The sequence below is a fragment of the Lichenostomus cassidix genome, chromosome 2, assembly GCF_008360975.1.
Source record: "Lichenostomus cassidix isolate B80296 chromosome 2, HeHo_3.0, whole genome shotgun sequence".
Classification (NCBI taxonomy): Eukaryota; Metazoa; Chordata; class Aves; order Passeriformes; family Meliphagidae; genus Lichenostomus; species Lichenostomus cassidix.
In genome coordinates this window covers 16,165,123-16,186,458 of record NC_139482.1, presented here as the reverse complement: position 1 = coordinate 16,186,458, position 21,336 = coordinate 16,165,123, and the positions used below count along the sequence as shown (strand labels likewise).

Below are 21,336 nucleotides of genomic sequence, written 5' to 3'. Positions count from 1 at the left end.
AATTCCTGTGCACTGGGTGGAGACACCCAGTAACAGACTGTTTCAAGATCAGGGGATTTTTTCAGTGGATGGGGGAGGAAGTTTACTTGAGTGAGGGTTGGTGTGACTGTCATGGAACATTTGTGTTCAGGTGCTGACAGCAGTAGAGACGTGGGTGGCCAGGGGGGCTCCATGCTGGTGCTGCCATCTGGATTGCATTAAATGGTTAAGTAGCCTGGAAAGATTTTAGTCATGTATCCTGTCTCTGTGGAAATATCTCTGAAGGATCATTAGGGCTCTAATTGAGGCAAGTCACTGTGATTCTGGGTATCTTGCAGTTGTCATTGCTGCCTGATATAAAACACGAGGCCTGACTATGCTACCAGAACTGCCTGACTGTGAGCAGTTGCTGGTTTGTGTTTGGAAATGGAACAAAGCATGTTCTCTTCTGTTTTCAGATGGCTCTGTAGCCATTTGTATGGGCTGATTTCAGTATAGGCTAAAATCTGCTATAGAACACTACAGTCCTGTGTGAGTTTAGCAGGGGCTGGACTCTGTTAACTTCAGAAGCAGCCAAGGAAGGCTGGTGGAACTTTTGCTCTCGCTCATCATGTAGCCACTATTCCCTGGACACACTGCTGTAACCAGCATTTGTGTGTTCTCATGTACCCCAGCCTGTGTAGCCTGTGGTTCTGAAGTGTCCCAGTTGCCAGGTGCATCTCAGGCAAAATATGTTGTTTCGCTCTCTGCCTTACTGTGTGCCTTTGGACACTAACAAATATCAGTGTATGTAGTGGTACTGCACAATATCATGATGTTTGAAAGATGGAAGATGTTGCTTTATTCAGATGTTCCTTATCACCACAAAGATGAGTATTTTGCATTTGGATATCTATATTTTGCATTCTATTTGGACAACTTCTTTTTTTTTTTTTTTAAACAAGTGCTAATTCATCATAAAATTTTGAATAAATTGACTTGCAAATAACACTAAAACATTTAAATTAAAAATTAATCTTGAGAATAGAATGCATGGGCTCACATATTGTCTTGGAATCCATTAGCTGGCTGGCAGGAGATGATGTATCAAGTGTTGCTTTCAAGTCTTGCATAGTTTATGAAATCCATTATCAGAAGAAGAAACAGGTTACCGTGTCCCAGCCTTCTGTTACATCATTTTTGCCAAGTAGAGCACTATTCCTTGCATTAGGTAGAGTGGATCTCTCTCTGCTCTCCTTCATTTAGTTAAATCTCAGCGTAACTGAGGGCAGCAACATCTTTGAGCGGTGTGAAGACCAAACTCGTGCTCTGCTATGAACAGCAGACAAAGGGAGGAGAGAGAGTAACTTGCTCCACTTGAGGGAGCAGAATCCCTCAGCCCACAGAACCCAGGGATTTACCTCTGATTCCACTGAGGAAGGAGAGCCACAAGATTGGTTTTTTCTCTTTGTTGACTTCCATGTTAGTCCTTCAACAAACACAAGACTGCAGTTTGAATAATTCAAATGATGCTTTGGAATAAATATGATGAACAACATGCAGGCACAGGCATAAAACATAAGGAAGCCAGACCACCTTTTGTCATCCCTTGAAGCCTAAAGAGCCTAAGTAAATTAGGCACACTGCAGAGTTTGTCTTACTTCTCTGCCAGTCATGTGATTTGCAGGTATGGCAGTAAAATTAATTCTACTTCTTACCATATTCATGGAACCTCTTTGCTAATCAGCAAAGTGCATATTAAGATTAAAGCCACTGTTGTGCTTAGACTACACTGTAGACAGCTAAGGGCTCACTAACATCCAAGAAGTACATGTGTAGAACTTTACTGGATCTCAGAACTGTAAATTATAATAGAGCTAAGGCAGTTATTAAGGTTTACAGATGTATCTCTAGGTACCAGACACTGTCTACTACTTTGACATATATGACTTTCAAAAATGCTACACTAAACCGGAGAGTATTTAATCCTCATCAGACTACACAGGGGCCAGGGATTTTTTATAATTAAACTTGTAGATTTGTCCTTTGGTCTCACATTCACTTACTTCATTTGACAGTACTGGGTTATTTATGCATGTCTCTTACACAAGCAGAAATGGTGGGCAGGTGTTTCGCAGAGCTTTAACTTAGCCAGTTTCCAGATCCACACTAACCTGAGAACACTGTGAAGTTCACAGATCTTTGTGATTCCAGGTGGGGCAGATGTTTCAGAACTGGGGAGATGTTTTAGCTCATTTACTAAAGAAAGTGGATCAGGCCCTCTGTAGAATTTCAGACCTTCCACTCCAATAACTGATTGATATGAAACTGTGCTTTTAGTCTTTAGCCTAAATTAAGATACTTGCAGATTTTAATGTAAGGCACTTTGTTTATTTTCCTTAAGTAATGAACTGAATAGGAAAAGTCATAAAATGAGCTTGAAGCAGAAAACAGATTTTACTGAGTTATGTAAAAAAACCCTGGAATAAGTGTTTCCTTGTAGAAGTTGTAAAGAAATTTTTATGGCCTTCTTCTTAGTTGCATATTCCCTGACCTGGTTAATATCACAAAATATAACACTCTCTGGCTCCTCTCCTTGTCACAGGTACTGTTCAGTCAAATGGACAGATTCCCCAAATTGTTCATCATTCCAGTGCAGAATTTCCAGACAGTCAGAAGAAAGTGGAAACATCCGAGGTACAGGTGAGCAGCTACTGCAGTTAAATGTCATCTGTGAACCAGTTCTTCAAGATTGTTTTCCTTCACCCACTGTCTTCCCCCTCACAGTGCCAGTGTACTTCCTGTGATAAGAATTTGGCTCCTGGGAAAATTGGCTGTCCCTCCTCAAGCTTTGCACACTGCAAACAGTGTGTGTGCTGTGCAGAACCAAGAGCCTCTGCTGGGAGGTAAAGGCACAGCCACCCACTGCTTCTGTTCTTCAGAACAAGCAGCCATGACTTCATGTAGCAGGAACAGGAATGTGCCTGCTAGGATAGTCTCAAAGTGTCTGTGCTGCCAGAACCTTGGTGCCATGTTCTGTCTCTGACAGAAAAAAGAAACATAAGGCATACAGTAGTGTTTTCAGTAGGGAACACTGCACAGCTGAAGTTGAGTGTGTAAGAAAGAAGAAACTGTGAAGAACTAAGGGAAAAATTACATGTTTTCCTTAGGCTCTAAATACATTTCTTGGTTAAGTTCCAAATTTTGTGTACTTGCACCATATCTGGCTGTAAAAATATCATAGGGTACAGTATGAGAACATCAAAAACATCCTACAGAAAAAAGGGTGCATTTGTTTGCAGTTCATTATTCAATCTCCCCATCGTGCACAGGACAAGTGAAATTAAATTCCTAGGATTTTTCTGTCACCAGCATTACATGTTCTACACTTCTTGTTTCTGTCTGCATACCTCCTGTTTCTCTGTTTGAAACCTCACTTCCTCTGGAGCAGATCACATTCTCAGAACTCAGCCAGTGGTTCCCTCCTTCTGTGTCTGATTTACTGCCATGTTTGTAGGCAAGGAGTGAGGAAAGGAAAAGGAGGCATACATGTTATAATTAGCCAATGCCAGAATTAGTGCTGCTGGCTGCAGGGATGCAGAGCACTTTTCTCTAGAACCAGCAAACAAACAGGAGGAACTAGAGATCTGTGTGCAGCCTGTGTGCTTCAATCTCATTGCAATTACGGATGTGGTGGGATAGCTCCCGTGACTGCAATGTTGGCATGAAGGGCCACACACTGTGTAGGAGAGACAGACCAGGAAGGTGCAGTGGTGGAGTTACCCTATATGTGAGGCAACACTTGGAGTGTACTGAGCTCTGCCTTGGTGGGGATAAAAGGGAGACTGGTAAGGGTGACACCACTGTGGGTGTTTGCTACAGGCTGCCTGGTTAGGAGGAGGAAGTGGATGAGGCTTTCTACAGGCAGCTGGAAGCCCCACAGTCACAAGCCCTGGCTCTTGGGGGCTTTAACTACCCTGACATCTTCTGGAGAAGCAAAACTGCAAAGCACAAGCAGTGCGGGAGCTGCCTGGAAAGCACTGATGACAACTTCCCTGTCACAGGTAGTGGAGGATCCAACAAGGAATGCTGTGCTGCTCAACCTTATACTAACGGGGAGGGCCTTGTTGGACATGTGAGGGTTGGGGCAGCCTTGGCTGCAGTGACCATGAGATTGTACAGTTCTGTACTGAAGGGAGAGGAAGCAGGACAGAGAGCAAGATTACAACCAGGGACTCCAGGAGAGCTAACTTTAGCCTCTTTAGGGATCTTAGAAGAATCCCATGGGAGAAGGCCTGCAGGCGAGAGGGGGCCAAGAGATGTGGTTGACATTCAAGGATCATTTCCTCCAGGCTCAAGGACAATCCATCCCAAAGATACTTTCTTGATGCTAGTCTTATTAACTGCAATTATTTGACATTTTAAAAGCACTTAACCTTCTGAGGACAGCATTCAAAGAAGCACTATGAATACTTCCAACAGGGAGATTTCCACTGTCAAACCTCTGTGGGCAGCTCCAGAAAGAAAAAAGTACTATTGTCACTTTTCAGGCAAAATGTACTCCATTTCCCTGTCTACCACACTCTTCTCATGTATTTTTATGTCTTTGGATGTTCTTAGGCAGTAGCATTACTTTACACATTCACTGATTGTGTCTGTCCTTTTATTTTTCTGCTTATTAAAGGTTGAAACAAATAATGCCAGTGCGCCTAGCCTGGCACAGCCATTGCTGAGGCCACAGAAAGTCCAGAGTAAGAGGACCTCACTGCAGCCTCCTCCTCCACCTGAAAGGCGTTCATCTGTTCTTACTGCTTCACCAATTCTACCCTCCAAAGTGAAACGAGACAGTGGCATTTTCCTAACAGATCCAGAGAGCTTTCCACCACCCCCACCTATGCTGAAGACTGATTTTCCTCCACCACCTGATTTCTGTGAACCACCTCCTGATTTTGTGCCTCTACCACCACCAGTCTGCAGCAGCAGTAATGGAGATGTGCCATTACCCCCTCCACCTCCACCCCTCTCCAGTAAGCCTCCACCAGTTCCAACAAAGAAGCCTGTGCCACTTCCTCCAAAAAGGCTGGCAAACACAGAACAAGATGGAGAGCCACAGTCAGCAGGGCCACCTCCAGTTGCAGGGGGAGGCAGGCAAGCAGATTTCATGTCTGAGCTAATGAAAGCTCTTGAGAAGAAAAGGGGCAATATCTCCTGAACTCTGGGAGGGGTTAGACTTTAAGACATACCTGGTTTTGTGAAGCGTCATAGGAGGTCATGCTGCATCAGGCTTCTCCAGGAGGAATTCTTCTTCAGAGTTCCTCTTGGAGGTCTCAAGAAGGGGGGGGCCCTTTGTCCCCCACTTTGTCCCTGCACCTTTCCCCCTGCACCTCACCATCCCCTGCTCTTAACTCCCATTCCAGCATCAGGCCGAGGTAAGAATTAGCTGGAGAGTCTTGCCTCGCTCCACAAGGACAGCCAGGGATGGTGGAACAGCACTCTGGAGCCAGAAAGTGAAATGCATCTTCTGTGGCTGCCTCTCTGGTAGAATTGGAGCAAAGTACAATGTCCTCCTGCGAATTTTGAGAAGTGGGAAGACCCCTCTTCACAGCATTGCCCTTAAAAGTTCTTTATCAGAAAACTTCCAACTATGGGATTTTTTTTTCCAATAAAAAGATGCTTTATTTTTTTTTTTCAATAGTTTATCTTAAAAAGTAAAACCTCAGCTAGATTCTGAGATGCAAGTCAGGACCAGGACCATTTCCAGACAATGTGTCACCCCAAATGTTATACACTGGGGTGTATATACACTGGGGTGTTTCTATAGGGTGTTTCTATAGGGATGTTTCTATAGGGTGTTTCTATAGAGGTGTTTCTATAGGGTGTTTCTACAGGGATGTTTCTACAGGGATGTTTCTATAGGGATGTTTCTATAGGGGTGTTTCTATAGGGGTGTTTCTATAGGGTGTTTCTATAGGGATGTTTCTATAGGGATGTTTCTATAGGGTGTTTCTATAGGGTGTTTCTATAGGGGTGTTTCTATACTGTTATACACTGGGGTGTTTCTATAGGCAACTCAGTCATACCTGTCAGCATTCACAGCTGCTGCTTTGAAATCTCTAATAACCTTAGAATAATCTAAGGTTGTTTGGTTAACCTTAGACAAAGAATTTTATTTTGAAATCACGCATGCTTCCCTAGCAAGCGGGAATTTTTTTCTGTTGGTTAACATTTGTCTTCAAACTGTACCTAGAAATGATCTGTCTTGTGAAAGACTTTGTAATTATCTTGTACCTGATAGGAATGTCTCCTCCTACATTTTTTTCATTTGTTCTCCCCATTTAATTCTCTATTGTTCATTTAGGAAGGATTCGTTGTTAGTTCTTAAATAAAAATAGCTTCTATTTTATATCTGTACAGAGTGTCACAGTTACTGAACAGGCATTTTATTGACAATTGGAACCACTTCAAATATTTTAAAGTATTTTTTCCTATACCTTCTAGACTTTGTTTTTGTTTATTCTGGTCTTTGCCTCTTCTCATGCACACTTGACCTAAGATACCACCAACAATATGTTTCTGTATTTTTAATTACAAAAAAGCATAAGAAGCAAAGTTTGTGGTCTAAATAAGTAAATGAAAGCAGCTGACAGAGCAGGAGGTGAGCATGCTGGGTTTGTCAAAATAGATTCCTAGATCCAGAAATGGTGGTGGAGGCACAAGAATGCTAAGCTGGTGGCAGTGCCACAGCCTGTGTTTTGGGTCATCTCTAGTTTTATTTGTGGCTTAAGGTTGGTTTGTCAGTACTCACATACCTGGATAACAAACTTCGCAGAAATAAGAAAGCTGTAACCATGTCTTCATAAAGAACCTTTCCCTTTGAAATTACTACCTTTTAAAAATCTATTTTAATTTATTTTATTTAAAGCTGAAAACAATGTTTGGAACCACATGCATTTCTTCCTGAAATGATTTCGCTTTAAACAGTGTGGTAAAGCTGACACAGAGAGAGTTCACCCAGCTCTTACTGGTCTTTGAGTTCCCTCGCTTTCAACTGAACTGAGCAAAAGGCTCTCAGCAAGGAACTATGCCCACCACTAACAAAAGTGTCACCTAGAAGTCCTGAATTGACCTGCTGGGACATTCAAAAGGTATCTCAGCACCTTCAAACTGCCAAACTGATAAATGCTCTTGAGACCAATGCAAGGCTCATACATTTAGTACAAGCCTCAGTTCAAAGTACAGGAGAAAAATACCAACTAGCTAAAAGTAAGAGCATTAAAAGTAGTATTAAAAAAAAAGGAAAGGATTACTGTTTCCCAATCCCTTTCCATATATAACTGAGGTAAGCGTTATGCAGAATCATTGCAGAGCTAGATGTCATCTTCTGACAAGGTATTAGAAGTGCAGATTTTCAACATACTTAGGTGACAAGCAGCTGTCTGCTAGTCAACTATTTTTAATTCAAATGAATTTTATTAAATATACACCCAGCATCAAAATAAAGCAGAACATGTCCTTAGAAAAATGTTGCACAATAAGGTCACTATGCACTGTGACTTTTATATGGCTTTTCTAGCATTCATTCTTCTCACCAGAACTCTCACCCTCCCACTCTATTTCCTGCCTTCTCTTTTGTTACAACACAATAAAATCAATTTTATACATTTTACATCTGCAGTCAACCCTAATTCACACAATCTTACACAAAAGAAGTTGAACTTTCTTCAAAACAAAAAAGAATCAAAGCCTACAGAAAACTCCAGAAATCAAGTAAAATACTGTGATGATTACACCTCTATCAACTATTATGCATATGTACATGGTTACATAGAATTTCTCAAATGTAAGATTTAAACTCCATCAAAGAACAAAGCTGCCTCCTATTGATACAACAATTATCTGGCTTGATCTGGCATCAAAATATGCTGCAAAATATAAAAAGATGTTCCAATGCTGTAATTCAAAGCATTTGTAAAAAGAAATTAATCCTTCCACCTCTACCTGACCTGTTGTTATCTGAATGGTCTGTACATCACGAGTTTACAGTATTTTAGCCTGCAAAGATCTGAAATTTCAGCATGTTATTTTTAACCTACCTCCATATCTGAAATGGAAGCAATCTCAGCAGCTGTCGTCTCCTTTGGGCTCTTGTGTCACTGATATGGAAGAAGGACCAACTTCAAGCAATCACTTTTCCATCAGTCCATAGGATTAGAAAGGTTAGAGTCATGTAGCAAAGTCCTTATGTGGGGGATCAGCACTGCTGCCCCTTTGTAACTGTCCTTTAATAGAGAAAGAGGATGAGAGCACTAAGAAATACCTGTTTGATTACCAGACTCAGTATTGTTATTCCCCATCTGTTCTCACATCACTGCACTGTTTATGTAACATGAAAGATGAGGCAGTTTCAGAACCACGGGTGGAAGCCAAGGATTTTCAGGGAATAGATCATGAAACATGGTATTGATGTTTACATTGTCATAATAAACCATAATGATTAAGATCTAGAAGTGAAAAGGGAGATGGTACAAAATGCTGAGCACAATGTGGGCTCATTTCTCAGCTTCCACAAAATATAGTTAAAAGGTAGTTTTGGGATAACTATATATTTTATATTTTTCATGCACTCTTTGCTGGGCACTTTGAGAGTGGTAAAGTAGAAACTTAAATGGATTTGGGCTTTACTGCAGGACTGAACAATTACTGACAGTCTCACAGTAACTGGAAAAAGCATATTCTATTTGAGGGAAACAGAACACAAGAGATTCAGTATCATTAAGTCTTTAGAACTCTTATGGTCTTGCAGAACAGGCTCTGGCAGTTTGATCCCCTTTAACAGTCAGTATTGACTATTATGAAATCAGTATAGTTACTAGAACAGATGATGTAAACTCGTGGTAAAACTAGGGGAAAGAAAATGGAGATTTGCCTTCACATAAAATCAGGAAGACATGACCAAGTCCATGAATGAACTCCTGGAGGGGAGAAATAGCTCACCTACTCTTTGCAGCCAGAGGAATATGTGAAACCAATTTTCAGGGCTTGCTTCATTCTTTCAAATATTTTTTAAGAACCTGGAAAAAGGGTCACAGGGGACACAGGGAGCAGAACATGCCACTGCTTGTAAAACAGCTCCTTATTTGGGCTGTTCTAGTTTCACCTTGTGATGCTGGAGGCTTTCTTTACCTATAATTATGAGTGAAGCAGAGGCCCACTTGCCACTAAGAGGATTTAACATGGATAAAACACTTTGAAGAAAAAAGCAGTATAGAAATACTTTGTATTTATGCAGTTATTCCATGAGGTAAAGACGCACAAGCAGCCATGTTTGGCCCACACACAACAGAAACTTCCCAGATGTTTGGTTAAACAAAATTGGGAGTTCTTGCCTTTCACCTAATTGGAAATCAGGGCCCAAGCTGCAGTGCTGCTGCATTTTTCCTGCAGACACAGATATGTTCTTTACATCATCATTTACTTCAGTGTGACCCGCTCCTTCTCAGGTGGAAATGCTGATGTTCACACACTTCAACAATGAGAAAAGGTGTCAAGGTCTAAGATGATCCTCTGTGCCAGGTCTGCAAGACTTAAGAACATTTATGTCTGCAGAATACAACTATATCTGACCAGTGTGTAACAGCAAGAGGAAAATTCATCAAGATACTACATTATTAAAATAGCTTAGATGGATTTTAAATTGATCAGTCACTAAAAGCTATTGAGACCCACCTGATCAGCCATGAATTCTGAGAGGTTAAGTGTGACCATCTGGCATAACTTAAATATAGGGACTCAAAGTAATGCATAGCTGAATGTGAAAGGCAGAGTTGTCAATGCCAATATAATTTGCTGATGCAACCATACATAGTGATACATTTCTTGAATCTTAAAACTTCATAAATTAATCAAGAACAGTAGCAGATTCCAGTCCACAAAGTGTAAGGGAGAGAAGTTCCTGTGGCTTGATCCACTAACCCTATTTGAAGGCTTGAGCTTTGACCTTGATCATTTTTCTTGCTTGTTGAAATTTCCCTCAGGATGAACAGCTGACTTTCAGATGCTTGGCCCAAGCTGGGGGGCGCAGGGAGTACCCTGCTCTCTCTGCAGCCTCCTGCCTCTGAAAGGGGTGTTGCAAAACCTGCTCTAGGAGTCGAACCTGGAAGCAATTAAAAATGGGTAAGTTTTTATACAAAATGTTTTCTGGTAAACAAGGAAAGATTTTCCACTTTGCCTTATGCACCCTCCTGGCTCCAGAAACAGTCACATGAATTGCTTGCTATTATTAGTACAACTATTAATATAGTCACTACAATTTATGTTATAATTAATACTATTAATAATTTTGTTAGTATTTTAAATAGCAATTGGTGTTATATGTTGGCCAAAATGTAGCACAGTTCAAAGTGCAAATGCAAAAATTGTTTCATTAGCAGTTATGCCAATTATTATTAAATCTGTCAAGAAAAAAAGATAATTTTACCTCTGAGAAATCATTCAAATCAGCCTTTTGTACTGCTGATTCTGCCATCCAATTCCTAAGTATGTATCTAGGATTAACAGCTGAAACCAAGAGTAAATCATGTGAAATTTAGTTACACATATTCAACAAAATGAAAGCAGTCTTTGAAATCTTCAAGAAGACTTAAATTTGCGGAACAAGAAAAAACACATAAGAAGGAAATTAAATAATCAATCTACTTAATTCTATGAGTTGCTAAAAGGATTTTTTAAACTTGCACTATCAGTAGTGCCAAAGTGCCAAACAGAAATCAGTGTAGCACAGAACATGACATTGATACACAAAGGATTTCCTGTTAGGAACTCCAGCAGGCTTTTCAAGTGTGATGAGTTTACCATGGCCTAGGTTCCTGCCACGTTGATGGAAAACATTTCAGTGTTTCAATGCCTTCCCAGAGATCATAAAAATGAATACTGTATTATTTAATTCAAAAAGTAATTACTAAGATATCTATTAAAATGTATGTACTTAGATACTCCTTCTACGTCATGTAACAAAAGTTTAGCCACAAAAGCCTTTAATGTTACATTCCAGCTGTATTTTTTAGCAACTATCTTTTCAACTTTCCTTTTAATCTCCTGGCTAGGGGCAAGCCGAGTTCCTCAGTTTTTTCCACAGCTGTCTGTTGCATCCTATTGGAAAACCCTCGTGACAACTGTACTGCAACCCTGCCTTGTTTCAGGCTGCTTGTGTTTAATGAGTAGTGGAGAGATTGTAGGGACATTAAAAATGAAACTGCTGAATTAGTAAACCAGGGTATATCCTACAGCATAGCCACTGACAACTTATAAAGGGAGTTCTGTCAAACTGTATGCCAAGGACAATTCTTGTAAGCACACATGGCTTTAATAATCATTTTTAGCAGATTATGTCACCAAAGTTCTTATTTTTGTCCTGCAATTAAAGGCCAGAATTCTACTTCAGAAAGTTTTCCCTTTAACTAATCATCAAAACAATGTTACAGAATAATTGTAACACTTCAAGCCTGCTTTGAAGTCTTAATTTGACACTGGTCTGTATATTTTCCCCAATTCAGAAAGAATTCATTTCATTAAGAGATTAGTTAGTGATACCAAAGGCATTTCACCCATGTACTTGAAACAAAAAGTCTATGATTTATGGACATACACAAACTTAATCTCTTTCCCTTTCCAGTGATGTCCCATAGGTTTTATATAAATAAATGTTAGTTTTATATATTTCTTTTTTAAAAATCCATTAAACATTATAAAATTTTCTTATAAATGCCCTTAAAGCATATTTGAAAGATGGTACTGGAGAAAACAGAGTAATCATCAAAATTACCATCTCAAACTTTCCTCTACTTAGTTCCTCTAATCAATTAGATTTGGTATTATTTTATTTACAAATAATATATTAGGAGGGACCACAGACATTCTTCTTTTTCACATTCCCACTGTCCAGTATGTACTTTCACACATTAAAAAAAACAATGAATACAACTGTCTGTTGAGAATCCTGGTAAACTACACAGGCATAACAATACCTTGCCCTAACTGCTAAAGAGCAGGGTTTTACCACATGGCAAAACAATTTGCTCTGGCCAAGAATTTGATTTAATCCAGTAAATGGCTTATCAATAGTAAAGTGTGATAACTATTTTTAAAAAATATTTTAAAAGGTTAAAAAGTTAACATATGACTCACTCAAAAATTGGTAATTCACATCAAAACTGTGAGTCATTTCAGCAGGAGAATATTTGTCCCAGAAATAAATTCTTAACAATTGCAAATTGACAGGTTTCACAGTGGTATTAAAAATATCGGTATTTAACACAAGTGACAAGATAATTATGAAAGAGTAATACAAGCGAGGTAAGAAAAGGACAAAGCAAAAGAACTTTTGTGCCCTTTTAAGCATGATCTGGTCTACCTTTTTTACATGCTTCTTTTGTAAAGAAATACAATTATAGACTTGGATTGTCAAAGCCTTTTATCAACTCCTGAAGAACTATGTTTAGGCAGTGCAAGGTGAAGTGCTACTAAGAACTGAAAACTAAATAAAGGGAGGGAAAAAAAATAAAAATAGTGAGTAAGTGATCAACTTCAAATGATTCAAAGTAATGTACTTTGAGAAGTGAGATATTTTATGACACTAACAATTAGGGGGGTGATGAATAATGAGGTGTTAATGCCAATATACTCAAGGCCAGTCAAAACCAGCAATACACAATTTAGTGGCACTTCCCAGCCCAGATGAAAATTTGAAGAGCCAGGACAGTCACGTCTTTAACAGGAAATTCTGGGTAAAAATGCTGAGTTGAACTGAATTGAGCCAGCTTTCTGCTGGAAGTTGTACTGACAAAGTCAGCTGTTACAAGCAAATACTTAAACAAACAAACAAACAAACCAAAACCCCTTTTAAAAAAGCCCTTTAAAAACTATTTTCAAGAGACCACAGGGGCACCTAAGCAATCTATTTAAATGCATGGATGTAAAAATGTAAAAAAGAAGAACCAAAAAAAAACTCTGTAAGAAACTTCAGTCACACTGTAATATGGAGCAGCTAGCAAAACTCCAACAAGATTTGTTGATTTTAAATAAAACAGTAACAAACTAACATCAGTAGCTTATTATAAATTTCTGCAGTATGAATAGAGAGTGATGACTGATTATATGGAAAAAACCTAACTTAACCATGAATCTTCACATACCAAGTTGCAAGCATGACTGCTACCAAAACTAAGACCATGAGCACAAGTGGGATTTTGGAGGTAAAACCTTTTCCATGTTTCATTTGTCTTCTGTACTGTAAGATCCTCTGAGGTGCATGTGGAAAAACATGGTGATGGTTTGCAGATCATCCACAAACTAGGATTCTTTCTGATTTGGAATAAAACCTTAGAATGTCATTATTTTTTCTAAAAGCAGACTCAAAATACACAGAAAAATAAGAACTGTGTTTAGACAGTTTTCAGCATTCAATTTTAGCTGAGGAAGACAGGGGAGCTTGAAAACTCAAAATGATAGTTGAGCAAAGAACCTCAGAAACCCACAGATGAAGCTTCTTAACCCTATCATAACACAATAAAATAAATATTTCTTCTTGGTAGCTCTTTTCATATTAGCTTTCTAAAAATGCATAAAAAATTTTAAGAAGTGTTCTTTAAAATGGATAGAACCTTTGTTAGAAAATGGGGATGGAAACCTGAAACCACAGATTATGCCCTCTGTAGTTTTACTATCTGATTACTGAGAGTCAGTGCCAACTCCTGCCATTTTCCTAGTAAATCAATTGGAGATTTAAAATAAAGTGGCCAATCGATATCTAACAGAGGAATGTAGCCATTTCCATCAGAAATGAGCGAGAAGCACCCTGCAAAGCAGTGTAACAGTGAAGCCTCTTGTGGAGAGTTTGATCAGATCCTGCAGTTCCTTCATTCATTCCCTTTTGGCCACTGATTTTCAGTTGCTCATTATCTTTTATAGGCAAATTTACCACTACTTACTGCGGATCAAAAAATCTCCCACTGAATAATTATTGGAATTTCATATCCACAGTTTCTGCTGTGATACCCAACTGCAGTACCTTTGCCATTTTGTGTTTGGAGTAACTTGGAGAATCAAAGCACCTTCCTTTGCCTTGTATGACTAGATAGCCCTTTCACAAGGAGTTTTTTCTCTGGGTGACATGGAAAAAAGTGTGTCCCTATCAGAAATCTGAATTGTTTGTAGTATGTGGAAACGACAGAGACAGACAGAATGAATGTATAGTGTTACAAGATTTGCAGCAGTGTAATGAGAGTTTCTCCCCTTCAGAAAAACAGTATATTTTAGTTCTACCCAAAAGGAAAAACACCTAACACTGAAGAAACATACATAAACAGGTATTTGCCATCTCCAAGCATATGATTCCTTTGGATTGTTTTACTCACTTGTCATTCTTGTTCTTCTTTTGGTGTCTGAATCACCCTTGTTACTACACATGGAAAACAAACCAAAAGCAGAAAAACAGAAAGCACTTTAGCTAGTGAGGGTTATGCTGATTTATTTTTAGAAATATTTTATTTGACTTTCATTAAAATCATTACGTGCTCTGCTTTTGTGTTCAGCAAAAACCAGTGTGAATCTCTAAGTATGACTAGACTTGGAAAGAAATGCACAGTTTCTTGTAGGTTTTGTGCCTTGTATTGATTTTTCCCCTAAGAATTGTATTTACTGAATAAGATTTCCGAGTACCTTATATATATTTCTCTTCACTACTATTAGACATGCATACAATAAATAACTAAGAAAAAATGTTAGATTCCTTACTGATTTAACACAAAAGGATTCTATGTGTTCCTATTTATACAACATCATGGTTTTCAAACACAACCTGTGTATTTGCAACATTTCAACTTCCATCCTCTGTCACCATAAAGCAATGTTATTACGTAGTAAATATATATATATATAAATAGTAATTAAACACTATTCCTCCCTATGTACTTGCAAAGCCTGCTTGTGAATCTTGGACTGCATCTGTCGGACTGGTATTTAAAAAAAAAATGATAACCAAAGAAATCTGATCAGTTGCTCAGTAAAGAACAAAAAATATAGATGATTCCTCTCGTTATTTTTATGTACCTGTATGTCAAAACAGAACTACGACAGTAATTATTTTTGAATCCAGCATAATCCAGAACCATAAAGACAAAAAAGGCATATGAATGCATGTTTGGTCCAGTTTATTAGACCCACTAAAGACTATGCAAAATCATTGCAGATTAAAGTTGCCTGCTTCTGGCAAATACACATTTTAAACTGCAATCAGACTTACCTTTTTAATCTCAAGAGGTACATAGTAACCCATTCTGAAAATAACTTGTGTTTACTCAGATCCTGGAGAGCCCAGAACTCCTAAAGAGAAAGTTAATGGCAGGTAATCAGAATTTTTTTTCCTGTTAAGCAAAAACCAAAGTAAGCAACAAATATTGTATTTTAACCCCAGCTGGCAACTAAACCTCACATAACCACCTGCTCATGGTCCCCCTCAGCGGGGATTAAAAGTAAGATTAAAAGTAAGAAAACTCATGTGTTGAGATAAGAACACATCATGAGATATGAGATAAGTAATTGAAATAATTTAATAACAGTAATAATAATAGCAATGAAAAGGCAAACATCAGAAGGAGAGAGAAATAAAACCAACAGAAACAAGTGGTGCAAATGAAAAACAATTCCCAACCAATGCTCAGCCAGTTCCCAAGCAGGGTCCCTCCACCAGCTCTCCCCTAGTTTATTTGCTGAGCATGACACCATGTGGTGTGGGATACCCCTTGGGCCAGTTTGGGTCAGCTGTCCTGGTTCTGTCCCCTCACAGCTTCTTGTGCCTCCCCAGCCTCCTCGCTGGCTGGGCACCACGAGGAGCTGAAGTCCTTGACTTAGTGTAAGCCCTGCTCAGCAACAACTAAACCTTCAGTGTGTTATCAGCATGATTCCCAATCTAATTCAAAACACAGCACTGGACCAGCTACTAGGAAGAAAATTAAATCTGTCTCAGCTGAAACCAGGACAATGAACAATAAAAAGGATTTAAAAGACAAACATACGATAACCCTTTAAAGAGTTTTCTCTCTAAACATTCTACTAGTATCTTTTCCACTGTATTCAAATTATTTCTTTTTGCTAGCATGATACATCCATATTAATCCATCCATGTTATGACAAATTTTACCTAAACACCTCTAGTACTTCACCCCTATTTTTCCTTGGTTTATTGTCTGACCTATAAAATTTTAGGCTACATAACTACAGATTTTACTCTCTTCTGAGACTGGCACATGGGTCAGATCTATTCATAGAGACTTTTTCCCCACAAAAATTGTGCAATAAGGAAAATATATTGACAAAGAGAAGGTGGAGAAAAAGGGAAACAGAAGTCTACAGGGATAGGAGAAGACTGAGAAGAATAGAAACAGTAGGAGAGGAGACAGAACTTCAAAAGGCAGACAGCAAGAAATCAGAGCTTAGGGTTACTGCCTCCAGTGTTGGACAGCAACCACAAACCAGGCTTCCCTGGCTGATTACACTGAGCTAACAGCTGCTTCATATTCCTCAGCTGAAAGTAGCCAAAGATCACAGACAAAAATGAACTTCAGAGAAAGAACAGATTAGGAAGAAATGGACACAGATAAAAGGAGGTAAAGAGCACATATTCAAGAAAGAAAAGTAACAGAAATTAAATGCAAGAAGTTTTGCTCCCATCTGGGGTTTTTGGTTTTTTGTTATTAGTAGGTGGACTAAAGTTTCCATCTAATTCCTAAAATTGGGTGCTTGTAGTAATACCTCAGGAATACGAAGCTCCTTTAACTGGTCTGCAGTAATTTCACTCAGCTCTCGGAATGTCATTGTAAAATCAGCCTTTGTATCTTCCATAATCTAGTGAACAAAGATACTTCCATGAGTGCTTTTCAAGTTGAAGTTCATGAGTTCAGATGTTTGCCAATAAAATTAACAATGCAAACTCACTTTTAAGAGGAAAGCAATCAAATAGTCATCATTCTCCTTCTCCCCAAGAAGACCCAATTTTGTTTTGAATAGTTCTGTGAAACTGAAAAGTAACAAAGTAAGGAGATTGTGTACGTTATATATTTTATGGTATTGTGATTAGAAGGTTTAAGTTCTAAAAGTGCATACCGGCTGTAATAGTGCTCACCATACCCCTCCAAAATCTGGGAAGCTCTGCAAAATAAAAGAAATGTCCAATTCTAAGGAACTAAAGTGTTACTGTAGGTATAATCCTACTGTACACTAAACAACAAAAACTTCTGCTATCTCAGAAATACTGATATTCTGAATCATCTGGGATCTGTTCTTCATGTAAGAGTCTTTACAAGAAGCTATTAAAAACTACTTCATTACTTCAGGAGGATGCACGGTCTTCATAAGCAAGTATCTTACAGGACAAGCTAGACAAACTTAGAACAGAAAATTATGGGCAAAGGTCCTACCTTAGTGAAAGGAGATGGGATCACACAACATCTAATACCTCCCTGTGGTCCTATTTTACTATTATTTATGACCAACAAAAACTTTTCTCCCCACCCTCCAATTTTGCTCTGGCCAATAATTAATCCAGGATCAATTTCCAGTTAAAAAAAAAAACTTAAAAGATAACCCCTTTTTTTCCTAAGCATATGGTGATTACATGGTCACCCATCTCACTAGTTCTTTTAAGCATTAAGATATTTCAAGGATTACTTACAGCTGCTTTTGCCTGGGATCCAATAAAGGTTTTAGAGCTTGTAACAGCTTGCTCAGATTAAACAGCCCAACATTTGCCTGATTTCCTATTTTATACCTTCTTTCATCATCGGATGTGTTAGGAACAAAATCTGTTTCAAACAAAACATTATTTTTCCATAACAGAGTAATTACAATAAACAATCGACGTTAAAAGTTTGAAGTATGTTCATTTTTACACTTACACAACAAACTTATAAAAGACCTTAAGCTATTAAGTATTTAAAATCAGATCACAAGGATGGTTATTTAAAATTAATTAACTCAAGATCTATTATTTGCAAATCTAAGGAATACATCCCTCACACACAAGCTCCCTTGTGTCACAAGTGACATTTTCCTACCTGCAGATACAAGATAAATTCAGATCGTTACAGAGAAAAAGACCATTTTTGCATTAAAAATACTGTCTTTTACACTTAAAACCAGTATTTTTACTACATATAGTGCTACTATTTAGCACATAGATTAAGTAAACAAATGTCCAACCAGATCCAGGATTTAAGTATTTCTGGAAAAGTCACACGTATAATAAACACTTACTTAATAGGTGACCTAAGCAAGATTTGTTTCAATTGTAAAAGCAAGCTTTGTATTCACATAAAAATCGGGCCTAATGTGCTTCAGTATGCAAATCCATTATCTGGGGGATGACAAATACCTGTCATGCAAGTTACAAGTACCCAGAAGTAAAATGCATGCTTATCTACAGCACCAGCCTGTGAGGGGATCAGTGGGAATCTCTCGCTCAGACCAAAATCAGATAAGCTGATCAATGCACACAGCATTGCCCGAGTCCTCAGAGGACACTGACAGCAAATGGAGCATTAAGGAGGAGACTCATAACTCATCTGTCAGGTGGTTCAAATCTGAATTTCAACTCTAAAAGCCTTTCACCTGGCTCTAGGGTGCACTGTCTTGCTGGGATGGTCAGTTTCCTTCACAGCAGCCTGTCCAGCGCCATGTGTTGGGCTTGTGACTAAAACAGTGCTGATAACACAGCAATGTTTTACACATTGCTCAGCAGGGCTGGCACAGCATCAAGGCCTTCTCTGTTCTCACCCTGCAACCCCAGAAAATAAAGCTAGGGGTGGCCAAGAGGCTAGGAGGAGATGCAGCTGGGACAGCTGAGCCCAGGTGACCAAAGGGATATTCCACATCTCTAACATCATGATCAGCAATAAAAACTGGGGGTTTTTCCAAGGCAGCTGTTGCCTGGGGACTGACTCAGCATCAGTCTGGGGGTGGGATGTGGTGAGTGATTGTCTTTGCATCACTTGCTGGTCACCCCAACCATTTTTTTCCCCCGTGATTTATTCAAATGTTGTCCCTATCTAGACCCATAAGGTTTTTCTCAGCCTTGCTTTTCCAATTCTCTCCCTCAGCCCGCAGCAGGGGAACATGAACAAGTGGCTTGTGGGTCCTTAACTGCCAGCTGGGGTCAGCCCACCATATGGAGAAAGATCTAAAAGCAAAAAAGCCCCATTTTGTTCAATACAATAGAAATGACATTTAATCTCATGAATTTTCCTTCATTTGAGGCTGCAGGCATGAAAACACATAGCAAGATAACCACTGCTGATTCTGAAGATTTTTCAGTTGCAAACTATAATCAATATTCTAATAACACCCATTCATGTACATACTGAACCTGTCTCTATCAATCCCAGACTGACTGAGTTCAGACTTTCAAAGAAAAGTTGCCATGACGGTGTAGCTTTGATTTCTTCTCTTCCAACATATAATTAGCTGCTGTGACCATAAGGCTAGAGCTTGATGCATGCAAAGTTACTGTATTCCACTTCTGCTTATGACTGCTTCCAGCAATACACAATTTTTAGTTTTCTAGGCTTCTGTTGTAGCATTTATTGAATTGATGGTGTTCAAGTGGAACCAGTCTCATGGAAATGGGTTTAATAGTAATATTTCATTAACAAGACTTTTGGCCCTTGAAATGCAACCTATATAGTGTATCATAAAACTGGTGACTGATAACAATTTTTTTCCTAAAGCTCTTCAAACAGTACACATGCTTACGGGTTTTCTGCTAATAATGAAAGGAGTTTTCATGCACATGTAAAGTATATAATCTAATACAAAGAGATTATTTTAAGTAAAAAAAAAAACCAAGCACTACACTCACTTGGGTCATAGGAGTCCATAAATCCAAATGGACCATAATCTATTGTTATGGATAATAAGCTGAAGTTGTCAGTATTGCACACACCTACAATTGAGCAAAAAGGAGAAACGGAAGTTAAAATTCTACCTGAACCCTTGTCTCCAGGAAATTGCTGTGAAACAGGTGGACAGAATTTAGAGAGCTTTCAGGAATCAGACTCTGGAAAATGCCCATCCCTGTGCCCCTGGACCATGCCCGGCAGGACACTGAGGCTCTTGTTCCCACTGCTGTTTTGGGGTGAATCCCACAGACCTACGGCAAAGCTGGTCAGCTCTGCCTCCTGTGCGCTGTGAAAGGCCAGGTTTATGTGGATAAATCAAATTCAGAGCAGGTAAACATATATATGTCATCAGTACACTGTTTCTGTACACTGCACTGTTGCAACAGCTCTGAGAATTCTTGCTCACGTATTCTTGTCCTGTCACGGTCCTGCTTTGAGAGATCCGAAAGTGCAACACTGTTACAAAAGCCCCTTGTATAACAGATACAGCTGTAGGCAAAGACATCAGCAGAAGACCAAGGTGACAAATAAAAGCCGCTTTTAAGTATATCACTATAAAGTGAGCCTCCTCGAAAGCCCATGCCATCTGGCAGCTTACCATGTGCAAACCCCACAGACATCCACAAGGCAATCAGATTTGCAGTCTCTGACACGACTGTAGAGAAAAACTCCTAAAATCAAATACATCTTTTACTTCAAGTTCTCTGTATCAAAAATATTGAAAAGCATTAGCACTTTATTCACTTTAAAAATACATAGTACATTCTATTTTTCAAATTTATGTATCTGTCTTTCAGGACTTGTCATTCTAATTCTAAATTATGTGAGTGGATAATAGCCTTATCCAGCAAAGACTACAGTTAAATAAGTATAGATATACTTATATACAGATGCCCTGAAAGAAATCAGGAAGTAAAATAAAAAAATAAAAAAAAAAAAAAGAAACAAATACACTATATATAATAGTGTGTATACTAGAATATACTATATATACGCTACAATTACATTAGCAAAAGCATACTTCATCACTTCATGACCACTGAAAACCTGAGCAGTAAGAGAACAAAAAACAAGAGAAAACTGAAACTTCACAATAAACACTTCCATAACGAAAAGTGGTGGAAAATGTTCATATTTGACTTTGAGAAAAAAAAAAAAAATCAAGAAGCAGATTTTTACTGCAGAGAATTAACAAACTTACACTAATAAAACCAGGAAGCTTACTTCAAATTTAAAACCTTGTAAAACTTGAACCTGTGAAGACCTTTCTGTAATTTTTGTTCACATGCTTGAGGAAAGCAAAAATTACTCCTAAAAAACACTTACCAAATATCTATTTGAATCATTCATAGCTATTGATGGAAAATGTTCCTGGATGATAAGGTCTAGCAATCTTCTGTAACAGCAGAAACAGAACTCTTTAAACAAAACT

The 21,336-nt window shown here is 38.6% G+C and overlaps 2 protein-coding genes across 4 annotated transcripts in view; one reads left to right on the top strand and one right to left on the bottom strand.

Annotated features, from left to right (window-relative positions):
• APBB1IP (amyloid beta precursor protein binding family B member 1 interacting protein) overlaps positions 1-5,646 on the top strand; it is a 61,521-nt gene extending 55,875 nt beyond the window's left edge. Inside the window, exons 13-14 of the mRNA XM_085050482.1 lie at positions 2,564-2,661; positions 4,643-5,646. Of these exons, the coding sequence (XP_084906608.1) occupies positions 2,564-2,661; positions 4,643-5,170 (626 nt within the window). The 3' untranslated portion in view covers positions 5,171-5,646. The remainder of the gene's footprint in view (positions 1-2,563; positions 2,662-4,642) is intronic.
• A 476-nt stretch (positions 5,647-6,122) lies between these two features.
• LOC146440867 (uncharacterized) overlaps positions 6,123-21,336 on the bottom strand; it is a 27,228-nt gene continuing 12,014 nt past the window's right edge. For 2 of the 3 annotated variants that reach the window (XM_085050468.1, XM_085050469.1), the window contains exons 9-19: positions 21,231-21,300; positions 20,503-20,575; positions 19,865-19,948; positions 17,684-17,813; positions 17,116-17,160; positions 16,948-17,029; positions 16,765-16,857; positions 15,257-15,336; positions 14,370-14,413; positions 10,436-10,515; positions 6,123-10,111 (exon numbers count right to left, since the gene is read on the bottom strand). In XM_085050468.1, coding sequence (XP_084906594.1) covers positions 9,989-10,111; positions 10,436-10,515; positions 14,370-14,413; positions 15,257-15,336; positions 16,765-16,857; positions 16,948-17,029; positions 17,116-17,160; positions 17,684-17,813; positions 19,865-19,948; positions 20,503-20,575; positions 21,231-21,300 — 904 coding nt within the window. In that variant the 3' untranslated portion in view covers positions 6,123-9,988. Of the gene's footprint in view, positions 10,112-10,435; positions 10,516-14,369; positions 14,414-15,256; positions 15,337-16,764; positions 16,858-16,947; positions 17,030-17,115; positions 17,161-17,683; positions 17,814-19,864; positions 19,949-20,502; positions 20,576-21,230; positions 21,301-21,336 lie in introns of those variants that run through there. The other variant, XM_085050470.1, reaches the window with a different exon arrangement.